This window comes from Rana temporaria, chromosome 13, assembly GCF_905171775.1.
Source record: "Rana temporaria chromosome 13, aRanTem1.1, whole genome shotgun sequence".
Classification (NCBI taxonomy): Eukaryota; Metazoa; Chordata; class Amphibia; order Anura; family Ranidae; genus Rana; species Rana temporaria.
The window spans coordinates 65,084,010-65,097,754 of NC_053501.1; the positions used below are offsets into that span (position 1 = coordinate 65,084,010).

Sequence of the window (13,745 nt, forward strand, 5' to 3'; positions counted from 1 at the left end):
GTATTTGAACTTTCGTTTTTTTTTTTTTAACCACTTCCAGCCTAATCACGTCATATGACGTCATTGACTTTGAGTGGGTATATCTGCAGGCATCATCAGTTATCTTTTACAGCTGGCAATTCTGTGCACCATAAGAACAATCATGGCGGCAGTTCAGCCGCTTGATGACATTTCCCTCCTCCTCCCGCCGCCCTCTGGTTCTTCTCCGGGCTCAGAAAAAATTCAAAGAGAAAGTGTAAAAATAAAATAAACAATAGAATTTTTTTTTTCAAGCTGTCCCCCCCCATCCCTGTGTGCTCATGCACAGAAGCGAACGCACATGTTAGTCAAGCTCGCATATTTAGAACTCCTCTGGAAGGCTTAATGTACACGGGATGTTTTTACAACCTCTCCTGAAGGATTTATCTTGACAGATAGGGGTGCAACGGATCAAAAAACTCACGGTTCCGATCGTTCCTCGGATCAGAGTCACGGATCGGATCATTTTTTGGATCCGCAAAAAAAAAGGGGGGGGGGGATGACGGAACACTGGGCAGTCAGAAGGCAAGGGAGCTCAACAGGCATACATACCTAGGCATTCATATATCAATATCAATCACTCCTGGGTGCCCCTTTAAGAGAGTGTATCCTCTCACAATATCCTCTCATCATATGTAGACAGTTATAATAGTGTCCATGCATGTATACAGACCTGCCCTGACATTTCATTGTGCTTTTAGGCAGTTCACAGTCTTTTTAAACTTCAAACTAATTCCATTAGTTTGGGCTAATTTTACCGTTGTGTGTTTTTTTTTTTTTTTTTTTTTTTTTTTTTAATTCGTGAAAACATTATTTCCCCCCCCAAAAAAGCGTTAGAAAAAATGTTTGCGCAAATACTGTGTGACATGAAAAGTTGCAACGACTATCATTTTATTCCCTAGGGTCTCTGCTAAAAAACATATACAGTATAATGCTTGGGGTTCTGAGTAATTTTCTTGCAAACAAAATGATGATCTCTTACATGTAGGAGAGAAGTGCTGAAATAGGTTCAGTATGAAAGTGGTTAACAATGTAGTGCAGTTTTATCACACTCCACCCTCCTGTGTACCACTACAGTATATATCACAAACCCCAGGTGAGGGCATACCCTGGTCTGACATCTTCTACCCCCAAGCTGTGGCTCTTTTATCATCTTTAAGCACTTGGTGCAATTTTTGTAACTGCGTGTGTGCGATTATCTCCATGTAGATGAATGGTGCTGTCCCTTATTTCTATGGCCACTAACTACAAACATACTTTATGGTTGGCAGGGAGAGAGGAGCTCTACAGAGGTTAGAATTCAAACAAACCTATGGCTTGGAGTAGGCTGGAAATAATTGAAGTTCGGTGTAGAAATGTATATGATTTTACACTGTGACTGTACTGTAGATACACTTTTTAATTTAGCATGCAGGCAAACCCCAGGTGAGGACATACCCTGGTCTGACATCTTCTTCTGGGGAGGCCCTTGCACTACATAGTAGTTGTTATACTTCTCCCTGCATCCAATTCGCATGTCAGGAGATTCTGACCATCTCTCAATGGAGCCAGTTCACACAGCTCTGGGGTGGCTGCAGAGCAGTTTGCAGAAGAATCCTGTGTGTCTTCTGGTCCATTTCAGGTCCAAATCCAGACACAAATTTGAGCCTGATTTGTCCCTGAAACGGAGAACAGGGGTGAACCGGACCTATGCTGTGAGCCTCTCCGCACAGCAGTGTGAACCCAGCCTCCAACACATCATTGGGCATTGGTATGAGCCCACTAGAGTGTATATCTTGAAAATGGAGGGCCACTAACTTTGTTTTTTAGGTGCTGAGAGGAGGAATTCCAGGAGGCAAGCTCAGTAAAGGCAGCAAGGTGCCAAGGGATATGTACAGAAGTTTTGAGGCAGTAAGGTACCATGGGAGATATGTACAGAAGCTTTCAGGCAGTAAGGTACCATGGGATATGTACAGAAGCTTTCAGGCAGTAAGGGACCATGGGATATGTACAGAAGCTTTCAGGCAGTAAGGGACCATGGGATATGTACAGAAGCTTTCAGGCAGTAAGGTACCATGGGATATGTACAGAAGCTTTCAGGCAGTAAGGTACCATGGGATATAAACAGAAGCTTTCAGGCAGTAAGGGACCATGGGATATGTACAGAAGCTTTCAGGCAGTAAGGTACCATGGGATATGTACAGAAGCTTTCAGGCAGTAAGGGACCATGGGATATGTACAGAAGCTTTCAGGCAGTAAGGGACCATGGGATATGTACAGAAGCTTTCAGGCAGTAAGGGACCCTGGGATATGTACAGAAGCTTTCAGGCAGTAAGGGACCCTGGGATATGTACAGAAGCTTTCAGGCAGTAAGGGACCATGGGATATGTACAGAAGCTTTCAGGCAGTAAGGTACCATGGGATATGTACAGAAGCTTTCAGGCAGTAAGGTACCATGGGATATGTACAGAAGCTTTCAGGCAGTAAGGTGCCATGGGATATGTACAGAAGCTTTCAGGCAGTAAGGGACCATGGGATATGTACAGAAGCTTTCAGGCAGTAAGGGACCCTGGGATATGTACAGAAGCTTTCAGGCAGTAAGGGACCATGGGATATGTACAGAAGCTTTCAGGCAGTAAGGTACCATGGGATATGTACAGAAGCTTTCAGGCAGTAAGGTACCATGGGATATGTACAGAAGCTTTCAGGCAGTAAGGTGCCATGGGATATGTACAGAAGCTTTCAGGCAGTAAGGGACCCTGGGATATGTACAGAAGCTTTCAGGCAGTAAGGGACCCTGGGATATGTACAGAAGCTTTCAGGCAGTAAGGGACCATGGGATATGTACAGAAGCTTTCAGGCAGTAAGGTACCATGGGATATGTACAGAAGCTTTCAGGCAGTAAGGTACCATGGGATATGTACAGAAGCTTTCAGGCAGTAAGGTACCATGGGATGGGATATGTACAGAAGCTTTCAGGCAGTAAGGGACCCTGGGATATGTACAGAAGCTTTCAGGCAGTAAGGGACCATGGGATATGTACAGAAGCTTTCAGGCAGTAAGGTACCATGGGATATGTACAGAAGCTTTCAGGCAGTAAGGTACCATGGGATATAAACAGAAGCTTTCAGGCAGTAAGGTACCATGGGATATAAACAGAAGCTTTCAGGCAGTAAGGGACCATGCGATATGTACAGAAGCTTTCAGGCAGTAAGGTACCATGGGATATGTACAGAAGCTTTCAGGCAGTAAGGTACCATGGGATATAAACAGAAGCTTTCAGGCAGTAAGGTACCATGGGATATAAACAGAAGCTTTCAGGCAGTAAGGTACCATGGGATATGTACAGAAGCTTTCAGGCAGTAAGGTACCATGGGATATAAACAGAAGCTTTCAGGCAGTAAGGTACCATGGGATATGTACAGAAGCTTTCAGGCAGTAAGGTACCATGGGATATAAACAGAAGCTTTCAGGCAGTAAGGTACCATGGGATATAAACAGAAGCGTTCAGGCAGTAAGGGACCATGCGATATGTACAGAAGCTTTCAGGCAGTAAGGGACCATGGGATATGTACAGAAGCTTTCAGGCAGGAAGGGACCATGGGATATGTACAGAAGCTTTCAGGCAGTAAGGTACCATGGGATATGTACAGAAGCTTTCAGGCAGTAAGGTACCATGGGAGATATGTACAGAGGCTTTCAGGCAGTAAGGGACCATGCGATATGTACAGAAGCTTTCAGGCAGTAAGGGACCATGCGATATGTACAGAAGCTTTCAGGCAGTAAGGTACCATGGGATGGGATATGTACAGAAGCTTTCAGGCAGTAAGGGACCATGCGATATGTACAGAAGCTTTCAGGCAGTAAGGGACCATGGGATATGTACAGAAGCTTTCAGGCAGTAAGGGGCCATGGGTTATGTACAGAAGCTTTCAGGCAGTAAGGGGCCATGGGTTATGTACAGAAGCTTTCAGGCAGTAAGGGGCCATGGGTTATGTACAGAAGCTTTCAGGCAGTAAGGTGCCATGGGATATGTACAGAAGCTTTCAGGCAGTAAGGGGCCATGGGTTATGTACAGAAGCTTTCAGGCAGTAAGGGGCCATGGGATATGTACAGAAGCTTTCAGGCAGTAAGGTACCATGGGATATGTACAGAAGCTTTCAGGCAGTAAGAGACCATTGGATATGTACAGAAGCTTTCAGGCAGTAAGGTACCATGGGATATATACAGAAGCTTTCAGGCAGTAAGGGACCATGGGATATGTACAGAAGCTTTCAGGCAGTAAGGGACCATGCGATATGTACAGAAGCTTTCAGGCAGTAAGGGACCATGCGATATGTACAGAAGCTTTCAGGCAGTAAGGGACCATGGGATGGGATATGTACAGAAGCTTTCAGGCAGTAAGGGGCCATGGGATATGTACAGAAGCTTTCAGGCAGTAAGGGGCCATGGGTTATGTACAGAAGCTTTCAGGCAGTAAGGGACCATGGGATATTTGAAAGTAGACCAAGGAATGAGCAGAGGGAAAGCTGCAACGCATGCAGGGAATCCAGGAAGTTGTATAAAGAGGTGGTCGGCAGACAGGCAGCACTCACAACATGAAAGGAGATATTTCAAGCAAATTTAATATTGGAACTGTCAGAAATAATGATTATTTTTATTGCATTACAATGCTTTTATTTTAAAATGAGTTTATACTATAGCATTTAAAAATCGTATGCTTACAAGTATGTGGCCAAATCTTGTCGGGTCATGTGAGTTAATTATTTTCATTGAATGCTTGCTTTAAGCTGTACATTGTTTTGTCTTTTTTTTTTTTTTTTTTTGGATTTTTTTTTTTGGAGGAAATATGTTTTACAAGGCTTTCTAATATAAATAATGTAAAATAACATAAATACATTTGTTGTATGTTGTAGCCTGCATGCTTTGTGGAAGAACTGAAAACTGCATAGAGAAATATGGCGAGAAGAAGACCTACGCAGAGCATAACTTGACTTTGCACTATCACTGTTTGGTGAGTATACAACACCAGGAGCGTTGCATCCCCTTTGGTATTCAGTTGGAAGTCTAGTTTGTGAAATATACCTATTGTGGCAGAATGTACCCTGACAAATAATATTATTCTCATTTTTATGTTGATGAGAGATATTGTATGTATGTGTGTGTGTGTGTGTGTGTGTGTATATATAATTTTAGTGTGTGTGTGTGTGTGTGTGTGTGTGTATGTATATGTATATGTATATGTATATATATATATGTATATGTATATGTATATATATATATATATATATATATATATATATATATATATATATATATATATATATATATATATATATATATATATATATATATATATATAATTAGTGTGTATGTATATGTATTCTCTATCATCAATATAACATATACAGTAGATATGATAAATATAATTTTACTGGAAATATATGGAATGTCTGCATAATAACATAACGAAAATCCTGGAGCTACATACAATACTGCATTAAATGTCGGACCGTCTAAATTGATATTTCAGTTATAGATGGAGCCTGGTGGGCTTGGCCAACCTCTGGATGTTTTGGATACTCCAGCTTTATAAATTTTCCTACTGTACTTCCTGAAATAATTCCTCTCCACTAGGGAGTTTTGGGTGTTCTGCCCACATATGTGTATTTTAGAATGCCCTGTTACTCACCATTATGACCACATCCGATGTGTGGACCCAGGAACTGAAGCCTAGATCTCTCACCAAGAGAGTCTCGGAGAGATATAAGCGTGGCCAAGACTTTTTTGACCATACTTATCATGTGGATCACAGGAGTGCACTTACTTTTGCTCACCTGCGACCCAGAACTGGGGTGCGCTGTCGGCTGACGTCGCAGAGCCACTCCAGTCTCTGGATGAATTCCGACAATAATGTCGGGTTCCACCCAGATGCCTGACCGGCAGCTGTTTCAGCCTCTTATCGTGCCGATGAGAGTTGCTCCTGCACCTTCCACCTCCCCAGACTGATGCTCCAGGAGGGGTAGAGCAGACCTGAGAACTGAGCAATCAGTGGTCACATTGCTCTGTTTTTGGGCTTAGGTGAGTATAAAGGTGTGTGTTTTGTTTTTGTATTTCCCACACTTCCTTTTAATATTAATGTACAATCCAATGTTGGTAATAATTCTGCAGCATTATCATTTTGTATATATTTTCCCTGTTACACCCCTCGGCACAAGCTTTCTCCAGGCTGTAAGATCTGTCCCCTGATGCCTCTTCTGGAGGTTGGTGTGTATTGGAGCATGAGGCTATGTTTTATGTTTCATAAATAGGAGTGTAAAAGGAAACTTGGTCTAAAAAGTGAACCTTTAAATTTTAGATAACTGAATTTGCTATAAGCTCCTATAGTGTTATTGGTGAATAATTTCTCTTGTATATTACTTTCTGTAGTTGCTTTCCAGTGGTATTTGGCAGCGGGGTGAAGAGCATGAAGGCATACATGGCTTCTTGGTTAGTGACATTAAGAAAGAGCTGAATAGAGCCAAGAGACTGGTAAGCATACGATTTCCTATTCTCTATGAAGATTCTTATTCATCTGTCCCTATTATAATGAACATTGCAAACTTTTTATTTTTTCCTCCCTTTTTTAGAGGTGTCGTATTTGTAAATTGGCAGGAGCTTCCATTGGCTGTGTGATTTCTCGGTGTAAACGCAGCTACCACTATCCTTGTGGCCTGGAAAAGCAGTGTGTATTCCAGTTTATGGATAGCTTCAGGTAGGCATTCTTTTATAATTGTGTTTCAGAAAGCATAGATGCGTTATGGTGGTGTAAGCTGAATGGAGGGGGGGGGAATGACTTGATGGACTGGTTTATCATGACCTGTAGATGTCTACTCCAGTGTTCTTTTTGAAGAGAAACTTCCATCTTTAAATTTTACCTGTAGGTGAGCCTATAATAAGGCTTTACCTATATGTAGTGTAAATATCTCCTAAACGTGTACTGGTTAGGAGATATTTACTCTGCATAGATCACTGGCGCATGCGCTCTGAAGGAACGGCCATCCGTGCTGTTCCTTCAGAGCCCTGTGCCGTGACTGGCAACTACCGCCAGTCACAGAGCCGGCGTCTGTGAACCTGGAAGCAAGACGGGTGAAGATAAAAGCTGTCTCCAGCGATGACATTACTTCGCTGGAAGGCTTAATTTTCAGGTAAGTTTCACATAATGTGCTAGTATGTGATGCATACTAGCATACTATGCAATAGCTTTGTTACAGTAGTTTTCTTTCAAGTATGCGAGTGTGTCTGAAAAATAAAGTAATGTATGCTTTCATATCTTCTTCCCTTTTTTTCTCCTTGTCTCATGGTTTTTAACTTGCCAGCCTTTGTCCCGTGTTTGTGTAGTACATGACACAGAATTTTTGTTCTTTAACCATGGGATATTTGCAACTACTTTCAGGTGATTGGAAACTGGCAAAAAAGAACTGCAGGGACACTTCCTATATAACCCATCTCACTTCCTGCAAGCCACTTTTTTGCTAATTGTATGTCCTTGTGTCCTGGAGATTTTTTTTTTTGCTCAATATTTCTCTGGCAAGCTTCCTGGCTGCACCATAGCCACTGTAGCCCCTTTCTACAGCCTACAGAATGGGGGGGGGTGTGCGTAAAAAAAAAAAAGAAAGAAAGAAAACATACACACTGTTGGCTATCTGTTCACATGGAAAACTACTATGTTTACCAGTTCCAGCCATATGCATTGCATAGCAATTGTCTGCCTCCCCCTCTCCTCTACAATTATGTGGAGGTGTACCTTATCCCTTTTGGATGCATTGGTACGTCTCCTGCATCTGCGCTGCTCGAATACAGCTTTTCTCTCATGGAAACAGCAGAAAGGCACCTGTTCCTATACTCCTTCCATTGGCTACTAAGTCCTGTATGGTAACACAGGCTGGTCGCCACTCCCCTCCATATGGGGACCTTCTGCCCTTGTGGAGCTCATTGAATGCCTACTGCCGGTCCCATGCAGACCTTACTGAGCTGCAGGAGGACTCTGAATCTCCAGAATTTAGCACCTGGAACCGATTCATTGGTTGAGGAATGAGAGCAACATTATGGTCTCGGCCCTATTTAGGGGTTTTTCCTTAACCTAGACAAGTTTCAGACACTTTGCTGCTATGTTCAGATATTTTCACTCCAGTACATTGAAGTTTGCCATTCTGACAGTGTGGGACGCAATCTCTCGATCGTCCCATTCTCCTGTTTGGCAGGACCAGGTTTTCCTTTATTTTGATGCTGGATTTGGACAGAATCCCTTCCGCCCTGCAAACATCAGGCCCTATGGCTAGGGAGGAATCCCGAGTTCCTTCCCCTGTACAAAGGACTTGATTGACAGGGAAAACTTTGTTACAGCTCTTCACCAAGACTATCAATATACTGCTGTCCCTGTGCCTCCTGCTAACAGGTTCACCTGTACAGTTTTTCACTGCAAAGATCAATGTACTGTTGTTTCTCTGCCCCCTGCTTACCCCCCACCCTGCCTAGCTCCTCAGTGTTTTCCTGTCTCTGCATTTTACACTGAGCTGTGTCTGTGCGCCATTCAAGCCACATGCCTTTCCTAGCATTTGTAATATTTTCTTATCTCCTAGCACTTGTCTGAGTGGTTAACACTACGCTTTTTCGATGTATATTATTAACGTTTTTTTTTTTGTTTGTTTTTAAACGTATATGCCAAGTCATTTACTGTACATCCTAGGAGCATTTAAAAAAATATATTGATATGTCTCCCTTGCATTTTAATGCAGAATTGTTTGATAATATTAGTGCTAGGTCCAATTATTTTAGGGGCCTTTATATTTTTTGTGAATGGTTGATTTTTTTTTTTTTTTTGTGTTTACAAAAAAAATGTTCAGGGCTATGGGCAGCTCAGATATTACTGTACCAAGAGTGGAAGATTTTTCCACCAGTTTTAGTAACACTTTTTTTTTTGTAGGTCATACTGCTGGGAACATCGACCGGTGCAAACATTTCCACGAAGTGAACCAAATGAATCTTCAGTCTGCACAATTTGCTTGGAACCAGTGAACCATGTTCCTTCTTACCATGTCTTACGAGGACCTTGTTGCAAAACATCATGGTTTCATAGAGAATGTCTGCAGGTATGTGCTTCACTCAGATTTTTCCTTTCATTATGCCCTTTGTAATGTGTGGATTAAAACAAGATTATGATTTATGTTGGGTTTTTTTTTTTTTTTTTTTTTTATGACCCCTTACATGCTGCTAAAATAACACATACACTAATAAGAATTGGCTGATGCAGTGATATCTCTCCCTCCTATAAAACAAAGCAGATTATCCAATATCCAGAAGCTAACTATCGCACTGTGCTGAATGATTGGATATGTGTCCATCTCTGCTACTACATAGGAGTTGGGTATAAAGTAAAACTATTGCAACTCCTCTATCATTCACAACCCTCTGAGAGGTTGATGATGATTTTGTATGTTGCTTTGCATTGTGGATAGACTTTGCTGCACTGAGGTTGAGTTCACATGAAAAGCCTTGATATTGAATGCATGCTGCCTGATCTGTAATATTGTAAACCGTATTAGAGAATTAAATTGGTTTTAAAGGCTAAAGGTTTTTTTTTTTTTTTTTACCTTCATGTGTTCTATGCATGAAGGTTAAAAAAAACAAAAACTGCATGGAGCTCCCCCCTACAGTCCTCCCCTAGACTTTATTTTTCTTCCTTTGTTCAGGGTTCCTGGATCTTCTGCTTTTAACAAATGTCCAGTAAACTAAATGTTGCCTGAGTGAGTGAGAAACTTATATAGCGCAACACATGCAAACTGAATCGCCTCTGGGCCTGGTTTGCTCCATCCCTTTAGAAGGGGTGTCTAACTGGTGGCCCTCTAGCTGTTGCTCTGCTTGAGGGAGTAATGGGTGTTCCTGTCATCCTTGCAATGCCTCATGAGACTTGCATTCTCGCTACAGCTCAGTTGCAATAAAACGGGTAATCTTCACAGAGGATTTTGTCCTTTTTTTTTTTTTTTTTTTTTTTTTTTTTTTTTCCTGGGCAACATCTAACTAAATCTTTTTTTATCCCCTCCCCAACAGTACCAAGCACTTAGTGCTGGATTATTTTTCTTCCGCTGCACAGTATGCAACAACAAGGATCTGTTTCAAGAAGAGATGCTACATATGGGAATCCATATTCCAGAAAGGTATGTTTTTGTTATAGCCCTTTTAAAGACCATCAAACATTTTATATCTAGACTGATCCCTACAGCTTTGTGCTCTCCTCCTTTTATTCTATGCCAGCTGACTCTTTAAAAAAAAAAAAACAGCTCCACTGGGCGTTGGAGAGCTGCAACACTATAGCAGTCATTTGATTTATTTATCTCCACCAATCTTGGAGTCCAGCCCTCAGCCTTGTAAAAAGGGGGTTCCTGATTGAAGGATGTTCTCGCATAGGCCTCCTGATAAATGAAATAAATACGGGGCAGTTTTGGATTTCCCCTACTTAAATTATAAATGTGTATCTTGTCTATTTCTATAGTTAGCTAGTCTATCACAGCTCTGATAAGGTTAATGGTGATGATATAATAACAATGAATGATTAGAAATAAACACGATACTCAAAAAAGCAAATGTCTCATTTATTTACAAAGAAAGTAAAAATGCTAATATAAAACACTAAAAGAAAACTACAGAGCATATATAAACAAAAAGCAGGGTGATACCATACTGTAAGTCCTTTTTTTTTTTTTTTTTTTTTGGTTCTGTATGCTGGCTGGGCTCCAGGCGAAAGAAAAGAGGCAGACAATCGCTGTCTATTGCCGGTTTAAAGTACACTCAGACACAACCCACACAAACGCCCTCTGCCCGACTGTGTAGTCCTCTGTCCAATGAGAAGCTATAAGGGGCCGTTGTTCCTAATCACCAGGAAGTATGTTATTCCCTCAAAAATCTTCCATGAAGTATATTGCTGTCTCTACCAGGTGGCACTGCTATATTACCAACAAACTACTTGACCTAGGTCAGCAAGTCAGGAAATCTGGTGTTTTATTCCGCACCTCCCTATAAGGTCTTGGCTGATGCTCCTATACCCCCCCCCCCCCCATACATCACATCCTTCAGCAGATGAATTCCCATTTATGACTGCTTAGTACAAACACTGTGCTGGGTAAACTTGCTTTACTGACATTACAACATGACTTCAAAAATCCAAATGGCTTTATTAACCAGGCAGTAAAAATCCATAAATGTCTGATAGAAAAAACATGTTGATTCCCAACACTGATCTTTTTATGTTTTGCTATTTTCCACAAAGAGTGGCGAAAAATGTTTTTGATCTCACCATTGTGCCACTGTTTTTGTTTGTTTTTTTTTCTGTGTAGAGATGCCTCGTGGGAATTGGAGGAAAACGCTTTTCAAGAGCTTTTGGTCAGATACGAGCGCTGTGATGTTAAAAAGTGTGTGTGCCGATTTGGCCGGGAATATAATGAACCAGATAGGTGAGTATCTGGTTTTGGCAATCACACTTTGCTGTGAGGTGATAAAAAGCAGTTCCAGCAATGCATAAAACTATTCAGTAAGCTAATAATGCTATGCAGCTAAAAATCTAACTCAATTTACTTTAACCACTTGACACCCGCACGCCGTCATATGACGTCCAAAACGGGGACCTGTTATCCTGGGTGGACGTCATATGACGTGATGGGCTTTGCGGGGGGATATCTCAATGATGCCTGCACCCGGAGGCATCATTGAGATATCATTTTTTAGCGGCGGCGATCCTGCGCACCGTAAGAACGATCATAGCGGCGGTTCCGCCGCTAGATCGTTCTTACAGGCGGCGGGAGGGGACATCCCCCCCTCCCGCCGCCATCCGGTGCTTCTCCGGGCTCTCCCGTCCCACCGGGGGCCCGGAGAGATGATCGCCGTCCGCCGGATGTTTGCGATAGAAAAGACTGGTGACCAGATGGTCACCAGTCATCTCTATGACCGTCGGAGGCCCGGGCGCGATGTGATGACGTCACGCCCGGGTCCCCGTAAGTAAACAAACCGCAATTGCGGCTAGTTTGAATGAGATCTGTGAATTTTTTTTCACAATCTCATTCTTTCCAGCCTGCAGGAGAGATGTGGGGTCTTATTGACCCTGCATCTCTCCTTAAAGAGGACCTGTCACACACATTCCTATTACAAGGGATGTTTACATTCCTTGTAATAGGAATAAAAGCGATTGAAAAAAAAAAAAGTGTAAAAAAAAGTGTAAAAAATAAAGAAATAAGTAAAAGAAAAAAGAAAAAATAATAATAAAAAAATTAAAATGCCCCTGTCCCCGGTAGCTCGCGCTCAGAAGCGTACGCACACGTAAGTCCCGCCCACGTATGTAAACGTCGTTCAAACCACACATGTGAGGTGTCGCCGCGTGCGTTAGAGCGTGTGCAACAATTCTAGCACTAGACCTCCTCTGTAACTCTAAACTGGCAACCTGTAAAAATTTTAAAGTGTCGCCTATGGAGATTTTTAAGTAACGAAGTTTGCCGCCATTCCATGAGTGTACGCAATTTTAAAGCGTGACATGTTAGGTATCTAGTTACTCGGCGTAACATCATCTTTCATATTTTACCAAAAAATTGGGCTAACGTTACTGTTTTGTTATTTTTTAATTTATGAAACCGTTTTTTTTACAAAAAAAAGCCGTTTAAAAAATTATTGCGCAAATACGGTGCAAGATAAAAAGTTGCAATGACCGCCATTTTATTCCCTAGGGTGTCTGCTAAAAAAACATATATAATGTTTGGGGGTTCTGAGTAATTTTCTAGCAAAAGAATGAGGATTTGTACATGTAGGAAAGAAGTGCCAGAATAGGCCCGGGAAGGAGGTGGGTTTTAAAGCCCGGTATTGAAGTGGTTAAAGAAAAACTGACATTAACGTAGTCTTTTTGAATATGAAAATTAAGGTTTTTACATGATTTACATAAAGAAACCAACATTATTTCACAAATCAAAAAAGGAAAAATCCTCCCACCCCTCAAACAATTTCAACAATAGTGGGGTAACCCATACAGAAAGCACAGTAACAAATGCTGGTAAAACTTGATCTATCTGAGCATTGAGACGCATATTTTGTTGCTTATGACGGTTGTGCTATAAAGGAGTACTTATCATAATATAATAAAACCATATATATCTCATGTCCTCTTTGTAACCACCAAGCAGCCTACAATCGTTGCTTTCCTTGTGTTCAGTTTCCAGCTGAAATAGTATTATCTCATACGGTGAGGCCCATAGAAAAGGACAAGCACTGTGAAAAGGTGGTGCAGTATAACCAGAGCAACAGTACACAGCACATTGAGTATAATGCAATACTTTTAGTAAATGGCAAATATAAACTGCTACAGTGCCTTGAAAAAGTATTTTTACCCCTGGAATTTTCCACATTTTGTCATGTTGCAACCAAAACATAAATGTTTTTTATTGAGATTTTATGTAATAGACCAACACAAAGTGACACATAATTGTGACGTGGAAGGAAAATGGTAAACGTTTTTAAATTTAAATTTTTTTTTTTGTTTTTCAAATATCTGAAAAGTGTGGCGTGCATTTGTATTCAGCCCCCATTACTCTGTTACCCCCTAACTAAAATCTAGTGGAACCAATTGTCATTGGAAATAAATACAGCTGTTCTGTGAACCCCTCACAGGTTTGTTAGAGAACCTTAGTGCATCCTGAAGGTCAAGGACCACAAAAAACAGGTCAGGGATAGTT

At 41.4% G+C, this 13,745-nt stretch overlaps 1 protein-coding gene across 3 annotated transcripts in view; it reads left to right on the forward strand.

Moving 5' to 3' along the window:
* Window positions 1-13,745, forward strand: part of G2E3 (G2/M-phase specific E3 ubiquitin protein ligase) — a 41,886-nt gene that overhangs the window by 10,329 nt on the left and 17,812 nt on the right. For all 3 annotated transcript variants that reach the window (XM_040333641.1, XM_040333643.1, XM_040333642.1), the window contains 6 exons: window positions 4,914-5,011; window positions 6,427-6,528; window positions 6,627-6,751; window positions 8,963-9,128; window positions 10,087-10,193; window positions 11,370-11,486. In XM_040333641.1, the coding sequence (XP_040189575.1) occupies window positions 4,914-5,011; window positions 6,427-6,528; window positions 6,627-6,751; window positions 8,963-9,128; window positions 10,087-10,193; window positions 11,370-11,486 (715 nt within the window). The remainder of the gene's footprint in view (window positions 1-4,913; window positions 5,012-6,426; window positions 6,529-6,626; window positions 6,752-8,962; window positions 9,129-10,086; window positions 10,194-11,369; window positions 11,487-13,745) is intronic.